The sequence below is a fragment of the Bufo bufo genome, chromosome 4 (assembly GCF_905171765.1).
Source record: "Bufo bufo chromosome 4, aBufBuf1.1, whole genome shotgun sequence".
Taxonomy (NCBI): domain Eukaryota; kingdom Metazoa; phylum Chordata; class Amphibia; order Anura; family Bufonidae; genus Bufo; species Bufo bufo.
Window position 1 is genome coordinate 226,585,621 of NC_053392.1, and position 25,038 is coordinate 226,610,658.

The window sequence follows — 25,038 nt, forward strand, 5'->3', positions numbered from 1 at the left end:
CACATTTTTCTGAAAGTGTCATATGCCTTAAGGTCCTCTTACACAGAGTATTGTTACAGGCAATTATTGTTAACAAGCCAAACTTTCCAAATGATTGCCTGATCATCAGCGGAGAGGAATTTGTATTTGCATGCAGCGATCACGTTCTCTATATCATTTATACGGTCATCCCTTTTTTTAATAGCGAATCACGCTCCAGAAACAATTTTTGGTGTTGGCCAAAAGAAGTAAACATCTAATGAACAAGTGTTTACTTGTTCATTAGGTGATTACTGACACCTTTCCAATGGCCCGTTATCAGGAATAAGCATTTCTACATGCTCGTCCTCAATAATTGGCCAATTGATCGGTCCAAGTAAAAAGACTGTTACATGGGTGGTTTATACGGGCATTTAAACAGGCAGTAAAATAACAGGAGCAATGATTTTTCTGATCAATGCAATAAGCTCTCATGGCTCCATCAGAACTGGGTAACGAGAACCCCGTTCTTGTGATTGGTGGGAGTCCTAGCGGTTGGAGTAACCATGTGCAAACAATTATATAACTCTATAAGTAGTATAAAAATAATACTTTATTTCAGAAATTACTTAAAAACAACACCCGCCATCTGAAATGTCCAAAGTAGGGAACAGACAGTTTATAGCTATGGACTGATGGGTCGGAAACGCATTAGTGTTTGTTCCCTATTTTGAACATTTGAGATAGTGTTTGCAGTTTTTAAATGATTTTTGAAATGAGTATTTTTATATTACATTATTATGTACAGAGACATGAGGAGCTGTTCAGAATCTGATACAGTAAATCAGTAAATTGTGGCTAATGAGAAAAATCATTAGAAATTGTAACATCTGTTTCTCTTCATAGTTCCTGAAAATTTTTCAAGTGAGCTCCAGCTATACACACTCCAGGGCTTCAGAGTGATAAGTCTAGCATATAAAACAGTACAATGCACAAAGGATATGAACACAGAGAGTTACACAAGGTAATATGATATTAATAAGAACATGCATGTAATCCAACTACAACCAATTGGGCATTTTAACCTTTTCTATATAGATCCATGAAAATATGTTTGAGATTTTTAGGTGGCACAGACATTTAAAATGCCTTACATTCATATGTACTCTTAAACACCTCACATGATCAATCTCCATTTTTTTAAGGGAGGAGGTGGAATCAGACCTGATATTTCTTGGTCTTCTGATACTTGAAAATCGGTTGAAACCAGAAACTATCCCAGTTTTAAGGGAGATGAACAATGCATTAATCCGGACTGTTATGATTACAGGTATATATGGTATCATACACTGTGTACTGTTTAAATCTCCAAATGTCATTCAGTATATGGAAAGGGGGTTCTCAGTGGGAAGAATAAAACAAAGATGGTGACTAATTTGTAGAGAATTATGGCTTTATATTTAAATGTACAGGATAAATTGTACACTTGACAGAGAGTCTGTTAGAATTCAGCTGTTATGATGTAACGCTGAATATCAAATAACCACAACCACCGATATCTTGAAATTCTTTTAAATTTTCGGATCGGATTTGTGTGATTCGGTCCTCAGATTCTATTCAGTTAAATTTTACCCTAATCAATAGTGCCTCAATTGCCCTGAAAAGCCATGTATGACCCTCTGAGGTCTCCTATGACTGTATCCAACACTTTTCCAGTTCTCTATCACCAATACACCATTAGTAATGTCACAGTGACATACATGCCTATGGCTGTGATGTTAACAAAGATCCTGTTTAATAACACACTCTTCTGTCAATTTTTTTTAATTAAAAATGGTCCAAAAATTATCTTTTAGTGGTAAATGCCTGCTTCTGTATTCTGACCTGTAAAATAGTATCTGCCATTTTAAGGTATTAAACTGAAACGAGTCACAAAAATTATGGATTTACCATAATCTGAATTTCTTTGCAAAATTCATAACAAATTTGATTAGAATAGATTCTATCATCACTAATAGGAAATATTACATATTACACATATTTGGCACCGCTAAACTTGTAACAAACAATTAAACATATTATTAATGGTGAAAAATATATAGTACTATAAGTTTGGGTCAAAAGAAATGTATGGCTTCAGGGATTGCGGCCATAATACAGACGCTAACATACAGCCACCAGCCTAATAGTGATAAAAAAGGGAGGGTTATGAAAAAGGAGGTCTATAGAAAACAATACTTTCAGTAATCTTGTTATATTTTTCCACTGTAGGTGATAATCTTCAGACAGCAGTAACTGTTGCAAGAAATTCTGATATGGTCCAAAAATATACCAAAGTGATTCTGACTGAAGCAAGTGAGCCAACTGACAACAGTCCTGCATCGATTACATGGAGAGAGATGGAAAGGGCAGATGCTAATGAAATAGCTGTAAGGCATTGTGGGAGCTACTGAGTTTTAGTATTGATTCTGCTTATATTGGATAATACTTGGTAATGTAGAGTGGTAAAAATACTAATAATAAGGAAATATATAAATAATTTCTACTCATTAAACAGGACCTGAATCAACAAGTGGCTCATTAACTGGAGAAAAAAAGTTACAATATGTGTGTGTGTATATATATATATATATATATATATATATATATACAGTGGATATAAAAAGTCTACACATCCATGTTAAAATGTCAGGTTTCTGTGATGTAAAAAAAATTAGACAAAGATAAAACATTTCAGAACTTTTTCCACCTTTAATGTGACCTATAAACTGTACCACTCAATCGAAAAACAAACTGAAATCTTTTAGGTGGAGGGAAGAAAACAAAAAAAACTAAAATAATGTGGTTGCATAAGTGTGCACACCCTCTTATAACTGGGGATGTAGCTGTTTTCAGAATTAAGCAGTCACATTTAAAAACATGTTAAATAGGAATCAGCATACACCTGCCCTCATTTAAAGTGCCTCTGATTAACCCCAAATAAAGTTCAGCTGCTCTAGTTGGTCTTTCCTGAAATTTTTGTAGTCGCACCCCACAGCAAAAGCCATGGTCCACAGAGAGCTTCCAAAGCATCAGAGGGATCTCATTATTAAAAGGTATCAGTCAGGAGAAGGGTACAAAAGAATTTCCAAGGCATTAGATATACCATGGAACACAGTGAAGACAGTCATCATTAAGTGGAGAAAATATGGCACAACAGCGACATTACCAAGAACTGGACGTCCCTCCAAAATTGATGAAAAAACTAGAAGAAAACTGGTCTGGGAGGCTACCAAGAAGCCTACAGCAACATTAAAGGAGCTGCAGGAATATCTGGCAAGTACTGGCTGTGTGGTACATGTGACAACAATCTCCCGTATTCTTCATCTATCTGGGCTATGGGGTAGAGTGGCAAGACGAAAGCCTTTTCTTACAAAGAAAAACATCCAAGCCAGACTACATTTGGAAAAACACATCTGAAGTCTTCCAAAAGCATATAGGAAAAGGTGTTATGGTCTGATGAAACCAAGGTTGAACTTTTTGGCCATAATTCCAAAAGATATGTTTGGCGCAAAAACAACACTGCACATCACTAAAACAACACCATACCCACAGTGAAGCATGGTGGTGGCAGCATCATGCTTTGGGGCTGTTTTTCTTCAGCTGGAACTGGGGCCTTAGTTAAGCTAGAGGGAATTATGAACAGTATCAAATACCAGTCAATATTGGCACAAAACCTTCAGGCTTCTGCTAGAAAGCTGAACATGAAGAGGAACTTCATCTTTCAGCATGACAACGACCCAAGGCATACATCCAAATCAACAAAGGAATGGCTTCACCAGAAGAAGATTAAAGTTTTGGAATGGCCCAGATCTGAATCCGATTGAAAATATGTGGGGTGATCTGAAGAGGGCTGTGCACAGGAGATGCCCTTGCAATCTGACAGATTTGGAGTGTTTTTGCAAAGAAGAGTGGGCAAATCTTGCCAAGTCAAAATGTGCCCAAAAAGACTGAGTGCTGTAATAAAATCAAAAGGTGCTTCAACAAATTATTAGTTCAAGGGTGTGCACACTTATGCAACCATATTATTTTATGTTTATATATTTTTTTCCCTCTACCTAAAAGATTTCAGCTCAATTTTTTGCAGTCCGAAAACCGCGGATCCGCAAAAAAAAACGGAAGCCTCCCATGTGCCTTCTGCAATTTGCGGAACGGAACAGGCGGCCCATTGTAGAAATGCCTATTCTTGTCCTCAAAATAGACAAGAATAGGACCTGTAGGGCCATGGAACGGAGCAACGGATGCGGACAGCACACGGAGTGCTGTCCGCATCTTTTGCGGCCCCATTGAAGTGAATGGGTCCGCATCCGAGCAAAAACGGCAGCTCTGATGCGGACCCAAACAACGGCCGTGTGCATGAGGCCTAAAGGTGTAAAAAGTTCTGAAATTCTTTATCTTTGTCTCATTTTTTTACATCACAGAAACCTGATATTTTAACAGAGGTGTGCAGACTTTTTATATCCACTGTATATTTTAGGGCTTTATTTTTTTCATAAACAGAAAAACAGCTGATAGGAAAGCTTTCCACTGAATTACAGATATCTGACAGCACCAAATAGCAATGACTAATGACCACATTGGGATTCAAAACGGCATGTTATTTTTAAGAGAACATGAACATTAGGGGAAAGGTAGTTTCAGACAGGTGCCTAGGGCCCACCAGTAAAATGTATTTTGGGGGCCCACTGTACAGATATATTCAAATATTACCTGCTCACACAGAAGAAAGATGCTACCAGATGATTGAATATTGGGGTCCCTGGGGCAGCTTTGAGAAGGTAGGTCCTGGGGAAAAGAGGACAGTGGCTAGCTATCCTCTGTACCCAAAAGTCCTCTCAGCTCTGATCATGTCTAGAATAATGAACTGGGAAGTTTCTTTAATAATCGATCAAGATTTTTATAGGAACATATGCTGGTTGAGGTGCTGTGCATTGAATATACAGTATGTATGTAGTGCAGTAAGTCTACTGTGTTATGTGCTACTTGTGCAGGGGGTGAGGGCCAGTCCGAGCCTGGGGGAAGGCTCAAAATCTGTTTTTGCATGGTGTATCTAAGGGTACTTTCACACTTGCAATGCTGGATTCCGGCAGGCAGTTCCGTCGCCGGAACTGCCTGCCGAATCCGGCAATCTGCATGCAAATGTATACCATTTGTAGACGTATCCGGATCCATCTCACAAATGCATTGCAATACCGGATCTGTCTCTGCGGTTGTCATCCGAAAAACGGATCCGGTATTTTTAAAGGTCTGCGCATGTGCAAACCGCAAAACCGGATCCGTTTTTCTGAAACACTTGGGGCCAGATACGGCATTAATGCATTTCAATGTAAAATAATGCCGGATCCGGCATTACGGCAAGTGTTCCGGAATTTTGGACGGAGAAAATACCACAGCATGCTGCGGTATTTTCTCTGTTCAAAAAACGTACATTGACTGAACTGAAGACATCCTGATGCATACTGAACGGATTGCTCTCCATTCAGTATGCATTAGGATAAAACTGATCAGTTTTTTCCGGTATTGAGACCCTTGAGGACGGAACTCAATACCGGAAAAGTTTAATGCAAGTGTGAAAGTACCCTTAGTTGTATGTCTCCAGCAACTCTGACCACAAAACCATGGCAAAAGCATGTATGTACAATTTCAAATGTTAGACAACTTTGGCAAACAAAACAAACATTTTTGCCACTGTTTTTGGCATGATTTTTGTGATGTGATATGAATGTAGCTTTCTGATTTATGTGAATATATAGAATATAGAATTATTTGTTTATTAGCTAACTCAATTTCTGATTTATAAGCAAATATACTTTTTCTTGTCTTACCACAAATTATTCTACCATCAGGTGATCGACATTGATAGATGTAGTAACGAGAATACCAGCTATTGTTTTGCCATGAATGGGAAAACTTACCAGGTTATAGAACAACATTTCTACAGTTTACTGCCAAAGGTACAATAGAAAAAATGTTGTTAATCTAGTATCTTTATCTGTTTATTAGCCTTACCCTAAAATTCGGCACAGATTCTCCATTTGGCACATTCCTATGGGTGCGTGCAGGAAAGGCTACCTATTCTTTAGGTTTCAAAATTGATTGCAGTTATTACAGTAGAACTTGGTGTCAGGGGCATACATAAAAATTATTGTGCCCCATAGCAGGAATCTGAATTAGGCCCCCTAACTCCGCCCACTACCCACGCCTAGGCCATCACACTACCTGCCCTGGCTCCTCCCCTGCCACACCCCTGTTTGCCAATAAATAAAGAAATAACATTTATAAATAACCTAATGAAACCGTTAGGGATAAATAATTTTTTTTCTTAACCAACTTTGTTGCAGTAACTAAAAAAAATACGTATTTTCCAGTAATCATTGAAAAGTACAGATGGCGTTGCAAAAAATGAACCCTCACATAGCGCAATACACCTAATTACTAAAAAGTTAGAGGGGTCAGAATATTGCTATTTTCAGTATTAAAACGCAAGAAAAACTATACATACCGTATATACTCGAGTATAAGCCGACCCGAGTATAAGCCGAGGCCCCTAATTTTGCCCCCAAAAAATGGGAAAAATTATTGACTCGAGTATAAGACTAGGGTGGGAAATGCAGCTATAATGCAGAGTGTATGTGTATATAATGCACACACTCTACATTATATACACACATCTGCAAGAGGGTGACTCCCTGTATTTAATGCAGAGTGTGTACATTATATACACACACACTCTGCATTAAATACAGGGAGCCATACACAGATCTCCCCCCTAAACAGTGCCATCCACAGATCCCCCCTAAACAGTGCCATCCACAGATCCCCCCTCCCCTAAACAGTGCCATGATGGCACTGTTTAGGGGAGGGGGTATCTGTGGATGGCACTGTAGGGGGATCTGTGGATGGCACTGCCATCCACAGATCCCCCTACAGTGCCATCCACAGATCCCCCTACAGTGCCATCCACAGATCCCCCTACAGTGCCATCCACAGATCCCCCTAAAGTGCCATCCACAGATCCCCCTACAGTGCCCTCCACAGATCTCCCTACAGTGCCATCCACAGATCCCCCTACAGTGCCATCCACAGATCCCCCTACAGTGCCATCCACAGATCCCACTACAGTGCCATCCACAGATCTCCCTACAGTGCCATCCACAGATCCCCCTACAGTGCCATCCACAGATCTCCCTACAGTGCCATCCACAGATCTCCCTACAGTGCCATCCACAGATCCCCCTACAGTGCCATCCACAGATCCCCCTACAGTGCCATCCATAGATCCCCCTACAGTGCCATCCACAGATCCCCCTCCCCGACGCTCACAGCAGTATTCTTACTTTGTCTTTGCTCCGGTAATACAGGCAGTGCGGGGAGCGGCGCTCACTCACTGACGTCACGCGCCTTCTCCCACTAGGCGGCGCATGCGCGTGACGTCAGTGAGTGAGCGCCGCCCCCCGCACTGCCTGTATTACCGGAGCTAGACTAGGCTCGAGTATAAGACGAGGAGGCTTTTTGAGCACAAAAATATGTGCCAAAAAACTCGTCTTATACTCGAGTATATACGGTATGTGGTATCGCTATAATCATACTGACCTGAAAAAAGTAACAGTTCAGTTTAACCGCATAGGAAATGGGGTAAAAAAAACAAAAAACATAAAACTGTGATGGAGTGTTTTTTTTTCTAATTCCATCCCGTTTGGAATTTTTTCTCCGCTTCCCACCGAACTTTATACAACCGTATATGGTGTCATTAGAAAGTGCATCTTGTCCTGGAAAAAACAAGCCTTCATATGGCTATGTGAATAGAAAAATTAATAAGTTACTGCTTTGGGAGGGCTGGGAGTAAAAAAAAATAAAAGAGTTAAATAAGTTAGAGTGTACCTAAACTTTTAAATAAAGTTTATTAGGCCCTATTTTAAGTGTTTTAAATGTACATTTTCTAAGACTTTCTTTCTTTATGAGAAATAGATGGTAAATTCAGGTGCCTATAGCGCTTTATAATACGTACTCTCATACACTGCTGATATTACAGTGGTGTATGGGTGTAAGGATCTCACTGGGGCTGCAGTGAGCCATGTACAGCACACATTACTGCTCCTGTCTGTCTGCTTTGGTAAAGCCGGACATAGATGGGCTATGTCGGGCTTTAGCAGAGTTGGCAGAGCGCAATATGTATGCAAGCGCAGCTTAGCGAATACAGGGCAGGGGCCCACATACACATCGCTCCTCCTGCCTGTGCCCACTTTGCGTAAGGGCTCGTTCACATGACCGTATGTCTTTTTCAGTGTTCTGCGGGCCAGTTTTCCTGGATCAGTTTTTCCGTTTTTTTTTTCAGTAGTGTTTCCGGTTCCGTTCAGTTTTTCCGTTTCCTTTTTCCATATGGCATATACACTGCGTGCAGAATTATTAGGCAAATGAGTATTTTGACCACATCATCCTCTTTATGCATGTTGTCTTACTCTATCACGGTCGGCGTGGCTATCACATACGTGACACAGAGGGAGGGAACGAGGAAGGCCCTGCCCAAGTGAGAGGGAAGATGGTGACCCCTGACTCACCTTGCGGCTGGCACCTGGCTGCCCTGACGTCCCTAGACGGGTTCCTCACCCGTACGCCGATCACGTGCCTAAAGCCCTGGCTTTCCCTGAGCCCTAGGTAGTGAACAGGGCGATGGGAACACTAGTCCGCACCACTAACTCTAAGGGAAAACACCAAGGGGAGGACAGACAACACAGACTCAACATATATTCCCAGGTGGGCGACAACAGGAGACAACAAGAAGCCAAACAGGGATCCGGAGGGTAGCACACAGGAACAACAACCAGGATTAACCACTCCAGTGGGTCAGTATAGATGTCCAGGCAGGAAGCTCTATAACTGGCAACTAGAGAAGTGTGAGGGGAGAATATAAAGAGGTAGGGAGTGGCAGACACGAAACAGCTGAGGAGGAGAAGCTACGGATCCCTGAGAGAGACAAAAAGGATAGCAAGGCAAACACAGAAAACAATAACTAAGAAACACCATGATCTTTAGATATAGAGCGCGCAGCCACCCGCTGCGACTTCCTGACCCCGGGTATAACGGAGTCAGACGTGGCTCTTGATACCCTCGTGACAGTACCCCCCCTTTCACGAGGGGCCTCCGGACACTCAGGACCAGGTCTCTCCGGATGAGAGGCATGGAAAGTCTGAATTAACCTGTTGGCGTTTACCTCTGACGCTGGAACCCACATTCTTTCCTCGGGACCGTAACCCCTCCAATGCACAAGATACTGAAGAGAGCGGCGGACCCGACGAGAATCAACAATTCTGGCTATTTGAAACTCCAGATTACCATCCACAATAACAGGAGGAGGTGGCAGCGGCGATGGTTCTAGAGGTGGAACATACTTCTTGAGTAACGATTTATGGAAGACGTTATGGATCTTAAAAGTCTGAGGTAGCTCCAGGCGAAAAGCCACAGGGTTAATGACGGCTACTATTTTATAGGGACCAATGAACCTAGGACCCAGTTTCCAAGAAGGAACCTTCAACTTAATATTCCTAGTAGACAACCACACATAGTCATTCACTCCTAGGTCCGGACCTGGCGACCGTTTCTTATCGGCCATGCATTTATATTTACCACTCATCTTTTTCAAGTTAACTTGCACCTTCTGCCATACCGATGAAAGAGATGAAGAAAACCTTTCCTCTTCGGGAACCCCAGAAGACCCCCCCTCTTTGAAAGTACAAAATTGGGGATGAAAACCGTATGCACCAAGAAATGGTGACTTGCCAGTGGACTCCTGATAATGATTATTTATGGCAAACTCAGCTAACGGTAAGTATGATGACCACAACTCTTGGTTTTCAGACACAAAACACCTTAAATATGTTTCTAGGTTTTGGTTGGTACGCTCAGTCTGTCCATTCGACTGAGGATGGAAAGCTGAGGAAAAGGACAAGTGAACCCCCAAACGGGAACAAAAAGCTTTCCAAAACTTAGAAATAAACTGGGTTCCCCGATCCGAAACCACCCCGTGAAGCTTCACGATTTCACTGATAAACACCTGAGCGAGAGTTTTAGCATTAGGAAGTGCGGGTAGCGCAATAAAGTGTACCATTTTGCTAAACCTGTCTACTACTACCAAGATAACTGTTTTACCCGCCAACAACGGTAAGTCAGTGATGAAATCCATAGACAGATGTGTCCATGGCCTATTGGGAATGAAAAGTGGCAATAAAGACCCTGCTGGACGTGTATGAGAGACTTTCGCGCGTGCACAAGTAGAACAAGTAGACACGAAATCCATTACATCCTGACGCAACCTTGGCCACCAAAAACGACGAGATAAAAGCTCCAAGGTTGCTTTACTACCCGGGTGTCCAGCAAGTGCCGAATTATGATGTTCTTTTAATAATTCAAGACGCAGGTTTAACGGTACAAACAATTTCTCTGAGGGGCAAGAGGCCGGGGCGTCCCCCTGAGCCTCTAACACCTTTCCCTCTAGAACAGAGTGTACAGCAGAGACAACCACTCCTCTTTGTAAAATAGGTACCGGATCACAAACATTACCCCCTCCAGGGAAACTACGAGATAATGCGTCTGCCTTGGTATTTTTTGCCCCAGGACGATAGGTGATTACAAAGTTAAATCTGGTAAAGAATAGCGACCACCTAGCTTGTCTAGGGGTGAGACGTTTAGCCGATTCTAGGTACAGAAGGTTCTTGTGATCCGTAATCACCGTGACGGGGTGGATTGCTCCCTCTAAGAAGTGACGCCACTCTTCAAGCGCCAGTTTAATCGCCAACAGTTCCCTATTTCCAATATCATAATTCTTCTCTGCAGAAGATAATTTTTTGGAAAAGAAAGCGCAAGGACGCCATTTGCCAGGAGACGGACCCTGAGACAATACAGCTCCCACTCCCACCTCTGACGCATCTACCTCGACAATAAAAGGCTGGGAGACATCAGGTTGAATTAGAACAGGCGCTGAGGTAAACCTCTCCTTTAGAGAGGAAAATGCATCTTTAGCGGCGTCAGACCATTTTGAAAAATCCGTCCCCTTCCTAGTCATGTCGGTAAGGGGTTTAACGATCACTGAATAATTTTTAATGAACTTTCTATAGAAATTAGCGAAACCCAAAAACCGTTGTAGGGCTTTAAGGTTCTCAGGAAGATCCCAATCTAAAATTGCCTGGACCTTCCCAGGATCCATGCGGAAACCTGAAGCAGATAATAGATATCCCAGGAACTGTAATTCCTGAACAGCGAAGACACATTTTTCAATTTTCGCATATAATTTATTCGTCCGTAGGACCTGCAGTACTTGCCTGACATGCAGCTCATGTGTTTTCAGATCAGCCGAATAAATTAAGATATCATCTAGGTATATGACTACAAACCTGCCGATGAGATGACTAAAAATATCATTAACGAAATGTTGGAAGACAGCAGGGGCATTGGTCAGACCGAAAGGCATAACAAGATTTTCATAATGCCCCTCAGGGGTGTTAAAAGCTGTCTTCCACTCATCCCCTTCCCTGATACGAATCAGATTGTAGGCCCCCCTAAGATCAAGTTTGGAGAACCACTTAGCACCCGCAATCTGATTAAAAAGGTCAGGAATGAGAGGAAGAGGGTATGGGTCACGGATGGTTATCTGGTTTAACTCACGGAAATCTAAGCAAGGACGCAGGCCCCCATCTTTCTTTTTAACAAAGAAAAACCCTGCAGCCACGGGTGAAGAAGAGGGTCTGATGTGTCCCTTAGCCAGACTCTCGGAGATATAATCTTTCATGGCTTGTCTCTCGGGACCCGAAAGATTATACAACCTGGACTTGGGTAAAAACAATGACCGCTGGTAACACAAATTGAGATGTTCGTATGGAGGAAACATATACCCCCCGGCTGACATCCTCCGCACAGCCCGGGGTTAGTAGTTTTCCGACGTTTTTTTTGTTTTTGAGAAAGGAGGGACAGACATTAATGAAATGACCCCTCCCCCCACAGAAAAAACAAGCCCCCCCCCCTACGGCGAATCTCGGGAGGACGGACCTGACGAGAAGTTCCGCCTAGCTGCATAGGCTCATCTAAGTCAGTACAGGCTGACTGTTGCTTGGGAGAGGTAACCAATTGCTCCGGAATTTTCGATCTCTCCCTAAGACGTCTATCTATTCTGATAGAGAGGGACATAACAGCATCAAGGGAAAGGGGGGTCTCATACAGCGCCAGTGCATCCTTAACCCTTTCAGATAACCCAGAGCAGAACTGACTCCTGAGAGCCGGGTCGTTCCACTGAGTATCCGTAGCCCACCTACGGAACTCTGAGCAATATTCCTCTGCTGACCGATCTCCCTGTAGGAGTCTCCGTAACTTCGACTCAGCCAGGGCGACTCGGTCAGGGTCATCATATATGAGACCCAAAGCCCCAAAAAATCCCTCCACTGACCGAAGAGCCTGAGAACCAGGGGGTAACGAGAACGCCCAGGATTGCGGATCCCCCTGAAGCAGGGAAATGACAATCCCAACCCGCTGTTCTTCATGACCTGAGGAGTAAGGGCGCAACTTAAAATATAATTTGCAGGCCTCACGGAACGTTGCAAATTTGTCCCTTCCCCCAGAAAATCTGTCGGGAAGAGCAACCTTGGGTTCAGTGACAACCTGGTTACCCATAGCAACCGCTGGGGGTGCGGTCTGCTGCATTTGCTGCTGTTGTTGGAGAACAGACGCCTTCAATCCTGCCACCTCCAAAGACAGGCTTTGAAGCTGTTCTGCCAAGGCATCAATAGGATCCATATTGGATTCTAAGTAGAGAGAGAAAAAAAAACAACAAACAAAAAATTAAAACATTTTTTTATTTTTTTTCTCAAAAAGTAAGGGCCAGTTATAATATCACGGTCGGCGTGGCTATCACATACGTGACACAGAGGGAGGGAACGAGGAAGGCCCTGCCCAAGTGAGAGGGAAGATGGTGACCCCTGACTCACCTGGCGGCTGGCACCTGGCTGCCCTGACGTCCCTAGACGGGTTCCTCACCCGTACGCCGATCACGTGCCTAAAGCCCTGGTTTTCCCTGAGCTGAGCCCTAGGTAGTGAACAGGGCGATGGGAACACTAGTCCGCACCACTAACTCTAAGGGAAAACACCAAGGGGAGGACAGACAACACAGACTCAACATATATTCCCAGGTGGGAGACAACAGGAGACAACAAGAAGCCAAACAGGGATCCGGAGGGTTGCACACACGAACAACAACCAGGATTAACCACTCCAGTGGGTCAGTATAGATGTCCAGGCAGGAAGCTCTATAACTGGCAACTAGAGAAGTGTGAGGGGAGAATATAAAGAGGTAGGGAGTGGCAGACACGAAACAGCTGAGGAGGAGAAGGTACGGATCCCTGAGAGAGACAAAAAGGATAGCAAGGCAAACACAGAAAACAATAACTAAGAAACACCATGATCTTTAGATATAGAGCGCGCAGCCACCCGCTGCGACTTCCTGACCCCGGGTATAACGGAGTCAGACATGGCTCTTGATACCCTCGTGACATACTCCAAGCTGTATAGGCTCGAAAGCCTACTACCAATTAAGCATATTAGGTGATGTGCATCTCTGTAATGAGAAGGGGTGTGGTCTAATGACATCAACACCCTAATTTAGGTGTGCATGATTATTAGGCAACTTCCTTTCCTTTGGCAAAATGGGTCAAAAGAAGGACTTGACAGGCTCAGAAAAGTCAAAAATAGTGAGATATCTTGCAGAGGGATGCAGCACTCTTAAAATTGCAAAGCTTCTGAAGCGTGATCATCGAACAATCAAGCGTTTCATTCAAAATAGTCAACAGGGTCGCAAGAAGCGTGTGGAAAAACCAAGGCGCAAAATAACTGCCCATGAACTGAGAAAAGTCGAGCGTGCAGCTGCCAAGATGCCACTTGCCACCAGTTTGGCCATATTTTAGAGCTGCAACATCACTGGAGTGCCCAAAAGCACAAGGTGTGCAATACTCAGAGACATGGCCAAGGTAAGAAAGGCTGAAAGACGACCACCACTGAACAAGACACACAAGCTGAAACGTCAAGACTGATTTTTCTAAGGTTTTATGGACTGATGAAATGAGAGTGAGTCTTGATGGGCCAGATGGATGGGCCCGTGGCTGGATTGGTAAAGGGCAGAGAGCTCCAGTCCGACTCAGACGCCAGCAAGGTGGAGGTGGAGTACTGGTTTGGGCTGGTATCATCAAAGATGAGCTTGTGGGGCCTTTTCGGGTTGAGGATGGAGTCAAGCTCAACTCCCAGTCCTACTGCCAGTTTCTGGAAGACACCTTCTTCAAGCAGTGGTACAGGAAGAAGTCTGCATCCTTCAAGAAAAACATGATTTTCATGCAGGACAATGCTCCATCACACGCGTCCAAGTACTCCACAGCGTGGCTGGCAAGAAAGGGTATAAAAGAAGAAAATCTAATGACATGGCCTCCTTGTTCACCTGATCTGAACCCCATTGAGAACCTGTGGTCCATCATCAAATGTGAGATTTACAAGGAGGGAAAACAGTACACCTCTCTGAACAGTGTCTGGGAGGCTGTGGTTGCTGCTGCACGCAATGTTGATGGTGAACAGATCAAAACACTGACAGAATCCATGGATGGCAGGCTTTTGAGTGTCCTTGCAAAGAAAGGTGGCTATATTGGTCACTGATTTGTTTTTGTTTTGTTTTTGAATGTCAGAAATGTATATTTGTGAATGTTGAGATGTTATATTGGTTTCACTGGTAAAAATAAATAATTGAAATGGGTATATATTTGTTTTTTGTTAAGTTGCCTAATAATCATGCACAGTAATAGTCACCTGCACACACAGATATCCCCCTAAAATAGCTAAAACTAAAAACAAACTAAAAACTACTTCCAAAAATATTCAGCTTTGATATTAATGAGTTTTTTGGGCTCATTGAGAACATGGTTGTTGTTCAATAATAAAATCAATCCTCAAAAATACAACTAGCCTAATAATTCTGCACTCCCTGTACAGTTGTCAAGGCTGATTTCAGCCTGTTATTGTGGGCGGGGCGGTGGCTTTATAAGCTCCCCTCCCACAGACTCTCAGTGCTGGCGTCACTCAGTGCTATTTCAGGGTCACGTCAGTCATGCCTCATCCTGCTCCAGCCAGGTAAGTATGGCTGCCGGCATCCTCCTACCTTCTCTCCGCGTCCCCGCCACCTCCTTCTCCTTCAGCGAGCCCTCCGGTCATCTTCCCCCGCACCACCACGGAGCGACCACCCCGATCACCACATGCTTCTGCTGCAGCGCACCGTTTCTCCTGCCTTCCCGGCCGGCGGGTCACGTGCTCCTCGCGATCCAGGGTGGGTTAAGGCTCCTCCCCATCCACGCCTCTCCTGCGTCACAGCGTACAGCGAGGCTGAAGGCACAGAGCTGCTCAGGCTCCCCGCAATTGGCCAAGCCATAATCTGCACTGCTCAGCACAACTGTTGCCCACCATGGGGGTCTCATGCCCCACTTTGTGCAAACCCATGAGTGGGGATGGGCTCACATGTTTGGGGGCAGGGTAGCATCAGTAAAAAAAAACTAAAAACGCAGGCACGTATAGGGGCATCAGGCCCCGCATCAATTTTGAATCATCTCAGGCTGCCATATTTTCCCCTATTTAATTTATTCATAGAAATAGAGTTTCTGGTTTGCTCCGGCTGGGCTATAACGCTTTCCAGGCCAAACGTAACGGAAATTTCAACAACTTCGCTTGCCACGTTCGTCAAAATTCCATAACACAAGGTTTGTAATCTCGCATTCCAGTCACCATGTTTTCCAAACCAACCACGCTATCTGTCTCCTCTGTTACGCCACACTTTGTTTCTATACGCTGCATTTTACAGTTTTTACTCACAGTTATTAAAAAAAATAAAAACACAGCCTGTTTTCGTTATTCAGGCCACGTCTTTGTCATATCCATGTTTCACGCCTGTTTACGTTATTCAGGCCACCTTGTTTAATGCACACAGCCTGTTTTCGTTATTCAGGCAACGTCTTCGTCATATCCATGTTTTCACGCCTGTTTACGTTATTCAGGCCACCTTGCTTAATGTTCACATCCTGTCTTCGTTATTCAGGCCACGCCTTTGTCATATCCTTGTCTCACGCCTGTTTACGGTATTTAGGCCATGTTTTTCTCTTCTTGTTCACGTCACTCATTCCACACGTTGTCATGTCCTGGTTCACTGTCTGGCTACGCATTTCAGGCAGCGTTTCTTTCAACGTCCACAGCCTATTTTGTTTCAGGCTTCGTTCCTCATCACGTCCACGTCTCCCGCCTGTTTACGCTACTCAGGCCCGTTCACCCATCTTCGTCTATTGTGTGTCTCTTCCGTCATTCAGGCCACCTCCTTCACTGGCCATAAGCCTGGTTTCGTTATGCACACCATGTTCGTCTGTCCTTGTTTACCGCCTGGTTACGTTATTCAGGCATTGTGTTCATTCGCTCGCAAATCTTGCTCGTTGGTCAATTCCACCAGCAGCGCTATTTCAGTTAGACTCCCTACTAAATGTTTTTAATTTTCTTAGTTAAAGATCTGATTCCGATAGCGCCGCCACGAGTCAACAGGACCAGGGTGCCTTTGTTAAGTCTGGCTCACCAGGTGGGGACATCAGGTGTTGGTCCTCTCGTTACCAGGTTCAACCACACTCGCGGAGCCAATGTCACGGTTTCTCACGTCTCTGGCTCAGTTTATCTCCAAGCGATTTTCAATGTGGTGTAGCAAACGCTAGGCAATTACACGGGTTTAAGGTCCTAAACATTTCAGGAGGTGACGTCTTTGCTTACTCCAAACACTAATAGTTTTCTATTTTCAGCTTCCAGCATGTCACATCTCTCAGAAATTGACGAGACATCTTCCATTCCGGAATCCCTGGCATCCGGCCATGCTAGTGTGGGGTCGCTCAGGAGCTGGACGGTCCCCAAAATCATAGCGGAGCTGAACAAAAGAGGGATCCGTTTCCCAGCTTCGGCCCGGAAGGCGGAGTTATACCGACTCCTGGTATCCGATTCCTCTTCCTCAAGAGTGCAGCTGTCGATGTCGACAATCCAGTTGTCGTTGACACAGCTCCACGCCACCATTAATAACTTATCCTCATCAATTTCGGACATCCAGAACAGGCTGTCGGCAGTGGAGTCAAGAGATCTGCCACCCAGCCTTCCCACTCCTCCTCTCCCAGTCGCTTCAATGTCCCAGTCTGCATCCCCAGGCAGGGTTCTCACCTTGCCCAAAGTAGCCCCTTCCCATTTCGTGACAGATAACATTAAACTGGACATCTTGAAGGGGAAAGACGTTAATCTGGCCGCCATTCTCATAGCCACCCACGACACGGTAGAAAATTGAACCATAGCGTGCGAAAACGTGTCGAAAGTTCTCAGTTCCAGGGATGCCCGATTGAACAAAAAACTGTCAATCCCAGAGTTCGTCCTAGCATTTAGTCTGTTCAGGGATATAATCTGTTCTGCCTACCCAGAGAGGCGCGAAGAACTAGATTATCTGAACTAGGCTATCCATAGTGTTTAGTATATTGGGCAGACTAGATGGGCCAAATGGTTCTTATCTGCCGACACATTCTATGTTCTATGTTTCTATTTATACCTGTACAGGGTCACAGACCTGGGACACAAGTATGGAGGGTACACGTTTTCTGCAAAAGCCGCAGCGGCCCTCACCCAGTTCCAATGTGACTAGGAAACAAGTGACTAGGCGGGGTCAACGTGGACCTGTTAGCGATACTCCTCCACAACCCCCACCAGGTACAATTTCTAATCAATGGTTTCACGGAGGGTTTTCATACCGGTCTCGTGGCTCTTCCTCACTCTTCCTGGGAATGCCCTAACCTCAGGTCCGCAGTCACCGATGCCGCTTCTGTGGGTCCTCTGATTCGGGCGGAGCTGGAGAAGGGTTTCCTCATCGGGCCTTTCTCTAGTATTCCTTTCGACTATTGGAGGATAAACCCCATCGGCATCATCACCAAAAAATTCTCAAATAAAAAATGATTAATCTATGACCTCTCAGCGCCTCATGGCTCAGGCATCCCTAGCCTCAATTCTCTAGTTCCTTCAGAGGAGTTCTCTATGAAATACTCCTCACACAGCAAGGCCATCTCACTCATTCTTCTGGCAGGCTCAGGGGCATGGCTGTCCAAAGCAGACCTTGCGGACGCCTTTAAGTTGTTACCCATCAACCCACAACTTTGGAAATTTTACGGCTTAAAGTGGAACGGCCTGTACTCCTTCGCCAACTGCTTCACCTTTGGCTCAAAAAGCAGTCCATGGCTATTCGATCAGTTCGCCCAGGCCCTGCACTGGGTCCTGGTAAACCACTGCAATTTCCCAATGGTCATTCATTACCTTGATGATTTTCTATTGTTAGAGCAACCCGGCATCAAACCCTGCAAACTTTGCAAGCCTCAACATCCCAGTTGCCCCAACTAAAATAGAAGGGCCCTCAACCACAATAACCTTCCTTGGCAAAGTCTTAGACACCCAAAAAATGGAGGCAAGACTGCCAGAGGATAAACTGTCTAAAATCAAGGAGCTTATTTCCAAATTTGTGGGTTGCAGAGTTCTCTTGAAGCAGGAATTATAATCCCTGCTGGGTATGCTGAATTTCGCCGCCAGAATTATGCCCCAATGCAAGTTTTTTTTAATCCAGATTATTGGATCTGCTTCAAGCAGCCACAGAGCAGGACTCCCCGGTATTTCTGGATGCCCAAGGAATGGTCGAATTGGCCATGTGGGATTCCTTCCTGACCAACTGGAATGGGATCTCCTTATTTGTTCCCCAATGGAGTCCCTCTTCTCCTACTATTTTTTCAGACGCAGGCAATGGGCCAATTGGTGACATTCGTCACGGACAATCAGGCAGTAGTGGACATCATCGCCAAAGGCAGGTCAAAATCACATCACATCATGCCCTTTGTCCGCAAATTAGTTTGTCTCTCTTTACAGTACAATTTCCAGATATCGTGTAGACATATCCAGGGCATCCAGAATTCAGCCGCTGACACACTGTCACGCTTCAATTTCCAACATTTCTTTCAGGTCATTGCAGAGGCTATCCCCTCCAGAGTTCAACACCCTACTCATGGATTAGCACAATTCATTTAATCCACCAAATCCCTCGTACAAAGGTCAGTGTCTGCCAACACAGCCAGAAATTTCAAGACCGGTTGGAACAGCTTTAAAAAAAATTATCTTCTCTACCCAAGGAGCGGCACAGATAAGATCACTTATTTAATGGTGTTTTTAGCTTACTGTCACCAAAACCTCAAACTCGGCTATAATTCCATCAGATTATACATGGCAGGGGTGCAATACTACTCTACCTTAAAAAATCCTAGTAGGGTGACCTTCACGTCCCCCGCAAACAAGGCAATTCTTAGGGGGATTCAAAAAAGTAGCCAACCCTGCACTCCAGGCAGACAACCAGTTTCAGGGGAACTGTTTAGGAAGCTCTCCAATTCCCTAGACAGCAACCCTTTTGGGCTCCAACCCAGCACGGTTATCTAGGCGGCCATGTATTTAGGCTTCTACGGTTTCCTGCGACCAGGAGAATTCACAGGTTTCTCTCCCAAATCCAAGGGCCTAACTAAGAGCCAGCTAGCCTGGAATCACAATCATTTCATCTTGCAACTACCTTCCACCAAAACATCACAATCAGGGCCTCCAGTCTAAGTCAAATATTTCAAATCCTTCAATAAGTGGTGCCCAGTCCAGGTTTTAAATAAATTAATAAGTTCCTTGGGTCCTTCCTCCCCAGATAGCGCGCTATTGCCTTTCAAATCCAAGCCCCTCACGACAGCACACTTCGTATCCCACATCCGTCTATTAGTTTCAGGCCTAGGTCTTGATCCCAAAACCATATCAAGACACTCCTTTCGGATCGGGGCCGCGGCATCCAAGCACAACGTACCCAGTCATATCATCCGTAAAACGGGCCATTGGGAATCATCTTGCTCATTCCCAATCCACACCAGGAAATTTCAGAAGCTTTTCGTAAACTAGTTTGGTAAACCATGTACCTATTCAATAAAATCCTAAAATCTACCCTGCTTGACTTTTTGGCCCCATATAGGCTACCCACGTTCGCGGCTATGGGCACAATCCAGGCCTTTTAGTTAGTCAGTAGCATGGTTAGGTCTATTCCTTGGCACCGTCACGCCAGCCCCAGTATCCGTAGCCACGACCATAATATACAGTAATTACATAGAAAAAATTGGGCTGGGCATAACATTTTCAATATTTGGTTCCGCAAAAACGGAACAGATACGGAAGACATACAGAGTACATTCCGTATTTGTTCAGTTTTTTTTTTTTTGCGGCCCCATTGACTTGAACGTGATTTGCGGGCAATAATAGGATATGTTCTATCTTTCAATGGAACAGAAAAACGGAAACGGAATGCATATGGAGTACATTCCGTTTTTTTTGCGGAACCATTGAAATGAATGGTTCCGTATACGGACCGTATACGGAACGCGAAAAAGGCCCATATAGGGAACGTAAAAAACGTTTGTGTGAACGAGCCCTAAGCCTTACATAGCCCATCCCCCCACATCTAAACTCTTTTTGCTGCCGATGCTTAGTGTGCCCCAGCCTCCACACCCCAATCCCACAGTTCATGGGCACACTATCCTCTATATGAGCATCAACAGCAAGCAGAGTTCATGGGGTCGGGGAAGACTGTCCTCAACCTGATAAGCATTATAAGTTACATACAGAACACAGGACCCCCTCTTCCCCTCACTAACTATCCCTCCAGGCTCCACCATAAACTTTTTTATGCACAGAGGCACAGCACAGAACTCACTTTGTGTTGACAGAGGCACACAGGGGCAGGCAATGCTGGGAGCTGCTGGAGTGTGGTGGCGCAGGCTGAAGCAGGCAGCACGTGAGTGAGTCACTGCCAGGTCCCGCACACTCAGTTCTGTCTGCTGGTGCGAGCGATGCATTAGCCAATCAGCAGCAGGAGCTTAATCTGCTAAATACTGATTGGCCAGTGCAGCGCCCAGCAGAAAGAATAGAGTGAGCGCTAGCCTGGCTGCAGGGCTGGCAGGGACATCGGTGCTGGTATGCACACAGTGTGCACACAGTGGGGGAGGGGGACCTAAAAAGAGGGGAAGCAGGGCCCGCCAGAGTGGTATAATACATAAATAACTGCAGACATTATAAGGGGCGGGGCCTTACATGTACTCTGGGCCCCCCTATGCCAGGGGCCCCATAGCAGTTGCGTGGTCTGCCGCTATTGGTGGTACGCCACTGCTTGGTGTACTGATCTCCATTGTACATGCTATATAGTCCTGTGCGGTAAACACTAATAGATGGTTACAGGTTCCAGAGCCGTAAATCCAGTACAGACTTTTCATAATTGCCTAATATGTTTCTAAAGGTCAAATCCTTTTTTTTTTTCCGCTAGCTTTTACTGAATGGTGCCATTTTTGCAAGAATGTCCCCAGGCCAGAAATCCAATCTAATAGAAGAGTTTCAAAAAATGGAGTAAGTTTTATAACTTGTATATATTTACTGATTCTAGACAACATTTTGATTCATGATTTCCACCACAACAAATGTTTTGGACACTTTTAGAGTCTTACTCCAATTTGTATGCTAAGAAGATGTGGAAAAACCACTGTATGTCTCAAAGAGGGCATGGCTCACGATGTGGCCAAATTGTGGCACAAAATTCTGAACTAACTTTAACCAGTTAATAGGTGGTAGAAAACTTGATAGCTTTTAATGGTATGCCAGGTTTATCATCCAGCATTAATCACTGATAAATTCAGCACACCTATAGACTGTGTAGTCTAAGGATTAATAACTAGTGATGAGCGAGCACCAAAATATTCGGGTGTTCAGCCCGAACACATTGCTATATTTGTGTGCTCGGCCGAGCACCCAAATATAATGGAAGTCAATGGAAGACAACCAGGTAACCCCTGCTCGGAAGAGAAGAGGGTGTCTGGTTCATAAAAAAAGGTTAGAAATTGATGGAAACCCCATCAAAATGGTTTGGAAATAGTATTAGGATGCTACTTACACTCCTATTATGTGAAACATACAATAGACAACCACACAAAGGGTATATTACGAATATAAAAAAAAAACTAATATATAGCAATATAGCGAATATTATGTAATAATTATGTAGTAAGTCAGTGGCTGTTATCTGTCTCATGGATAGATGGATGGCTTGTAAATACCTGGCTTTTGGCATCCAGCTATCCTCTTAATGCTGTTGCCAAACCTTTTTGATGGGGTTTCCATCAATTTCTAACCTTTTCTCTTCCGAGCAGGGGGTGCCTGGGGTTTTCCCATTGACTTCCATTATATTAAATTGTATTCCAGTACCCAAATTATTCGGCCGAGCACTCGGAACTGCTGAGCATAGCGATGCTCAAGCCGAACAGGTATTCGGCCGAGCATGCTCACTCATCACTACTAATAACATAAACAGGATCATTGATCAAACTGGTGTAAAGTAGAACTGGTTTAGTTGCCCAGAGCAGCCAATCAGATTACATCTTTCATTTTCAAAAGGAGCTGTCAAAAATGAAAGGACGAATCTGATTGGTTGCTATGGGCAACTAAGCCAGTTCTACTTTACACCAGTTTGATCAATGACCCCAAAAGTTTCTTGATGCTGATTCTGACTCGGTTTTCAATAGAAGACGGTGATCGACGCTGAGAAAAGAGACGTCCTGCCCAATCTTGCTGTAGTTTGTTCACTGGAACCAGCAATAAGATGGCTTTGGGTGGCCACACACTAATAAGGCATGTTGATTCCAGCTAATCAGTATGTAGTGCCAAAACCCGTGGCAGAAACCTGATGCTAGATTTGTCTGTATATGTGTATATGTTTTAGTAAGTGTATATGTTTTAGTAAGTATTAGTAAATCTGTCCTACTGTTTGACTTCAATCTTATCCTTGCTATGCAGAGAAGGGAGTCAGGAGATTATATATATTTATATTTTTTTTATTTATTTTTTTATTTTTTTTCTGCTAACAGCTATTGAATGTATATGGTGAGCTTAAAGGGGTTATCCCATGACTAATGTAGAAAATGAAAATCAGACATCATATACTGTAGTACATGACAACCTCTTTCTAGCAAAGCCAGAACCAACCCTGTATCTCACATGGATCCAGAGATCTCTCCATTCATTGTTTTGCTAAGCTTATATCAAGCTGGAAGCTCAAGGGGAGTGTCTTTTCTGCTGCAGCTAAGGGGGCGTGTCCATGATCTCCCTATCACAGCTCAGGAGGCAGTTGAAGGATGAAACTAAGCATGTGTGGCCTTCTCAGTGAGCAGGTCAAAGAAGTAAGAAAAACAACAAGCATCAGGTGGCGCTATACAGATACATTTCATTGAATAACTCAATGGCTATGCAAAATTTTTAAATATATGCAATTACAAAAGTATTCAGATCCAGGTGCTGGTTTGAAAACAGTAGAATATTTTTCATGGGACAACCCCTTTAATTCATAGTTGACAAGTAAAGAAAAACAATGGAAACAGGCCATTTTAGCAGATATTTCTTCCAGGTCTATAGCCAGATGTAAATTTCATACAGGCTTCTTTCACATCTTCATTACCGATCTCCGGCAATCTGCTTCGGCAGACAACCAGAGCTCTCTGGATCCAGCATAGACAGATGTTACCGCAATACCCGCTGGACACACTCACTATAATTGGATCTAGAGGACATCTGGCTGCTACCCGGAAAATATGCTGGGATTCAGCTGGACAAAATTCATTGCATGCTGCAGATTTTGTCCAGCCGAATCCCAGTATATTTGCCTGGTAGTGGCCAGATCTCCCCCGGATCCCACTACAGTCGCTTGAGCCAAGGGGTTGTCCGGGTTCAGAGCTTTGATGCTCATATCAGGGGGCCTGCCTGTGAACCCAGATAACCCCTTTAACTTTGGGTTAGGCTGGAACCTCTTCATTCTATAACTAGAGATCCACTTCAGATTCCTTCTGCTGGCCTTTAGTTAGTCCAGAGAAATAGATAGCTAGACTACACTGAGGGATCTGCTGCTATACAAATTACTCAGATCAGTACTGTCTATTAGCATTTTACTATAAACTGAGATTTTATGGAGAACATAGAATTATTTACAGTGATGATGTACCCTAGCCTCTATTTTATGGTATGTCAATAAGTAGTATTATATATGATAACTCTGCATCTTTTTACAGTTACTATGTGGCAATGTGTGGAGATGGAGCCAATGACTGTGGAGTAAGTAATTATAAAACATAAATGAGCTATTTTTAATGACAGAACAATATATTGGAATTTGTATTCTTAATAAAACTTGTAAAATGAAAAAAGGGAATATATTAATACATCTAGGGGCACATTTATTAAGACCAGCATTTTAGACCCATAGCTGGCTGTGGATCCTCCGAAGTTATGAAAAGACGCAGGCCTCTCCATAACTTCAGCGCATCCAGCACCAGTTCTCAATGTAAGTTTGAAAAAGGCTCAGGCTTGAGCCGAAACTAGTCACTGATGATGCTATTATGCTTGAAGAAATGTCTCTTCATATAGTCAAGAAAGTGAGGGCCGGTCCTTCTTCGCTATATACTAGTGGAATGCCTTCCCATGATGCGTGCACCAAGTGCAAACCACAGTGCCGACCCATCTTCTTCAATAGTTCTTAATGTAAGACAGCTTCCAAGCTATCTTACATTTAGAATATTTTCTACGCCTAAAACAGGCATAGAAAATGATAAATGAGACAGGGCCTCCCACAATTTTAGTACTGAAGTGAGCTGGCCGAAGTCGTAGATAGCAGCACAATGGTTGGTGTCTGAAATATGTCTAATTTATGCATATGTCAGCATAATAAATGACCCCCCTAGTGACTAAATATATACCTATGATTGTATAGTCATAGTCCTCTGTTGGTGTGGGGTGATAAACTGTGCAGTATAATTGACAGGGGAGCAACTTTAATGCCTGGCAACAGCTCTCTTCTGTCTATTAGCTACTAGTGATGAG

General features: G+C 43.9%; 1 protein-coding gene across 1 annotated transcript in view; it reads left to right on the plus strand.

Annotated features, from left to right (window-relative positions):
- The window catches only part of LOC120997965 (probable cation-transporting ATPase 13A4), a 216,057-nt gene that overhangs the window by 124,519 nt on the left and 66,500 nt on the right, over positions 1-25,038 (plus strand). Inside the window, exons 17-22 of the mRNA XM_040428349.1 lie at positions 865-982; positions 1,164-1,288; positions 2,230-2,387; positions 5,844-5,951; positions 21,446-21,525; positions 24,231-24,273. Coding sequence (XP_040284283.1) covers positions 865-982; positions 1,164-1,288; positions 2,230-2,387; positions 5,844-5,951; positions 21,446-21,525; positions 24,231-24,273 — 632 coding nt within the window. The remainder of the gene's footprint in view (positions 1-864; positions 983-1,163; positions 1,289-2,229; positions 2,388-5,843; positions 5,952-21,445; positions 21,526-24,230; positions 24,274-25,038) is intronic.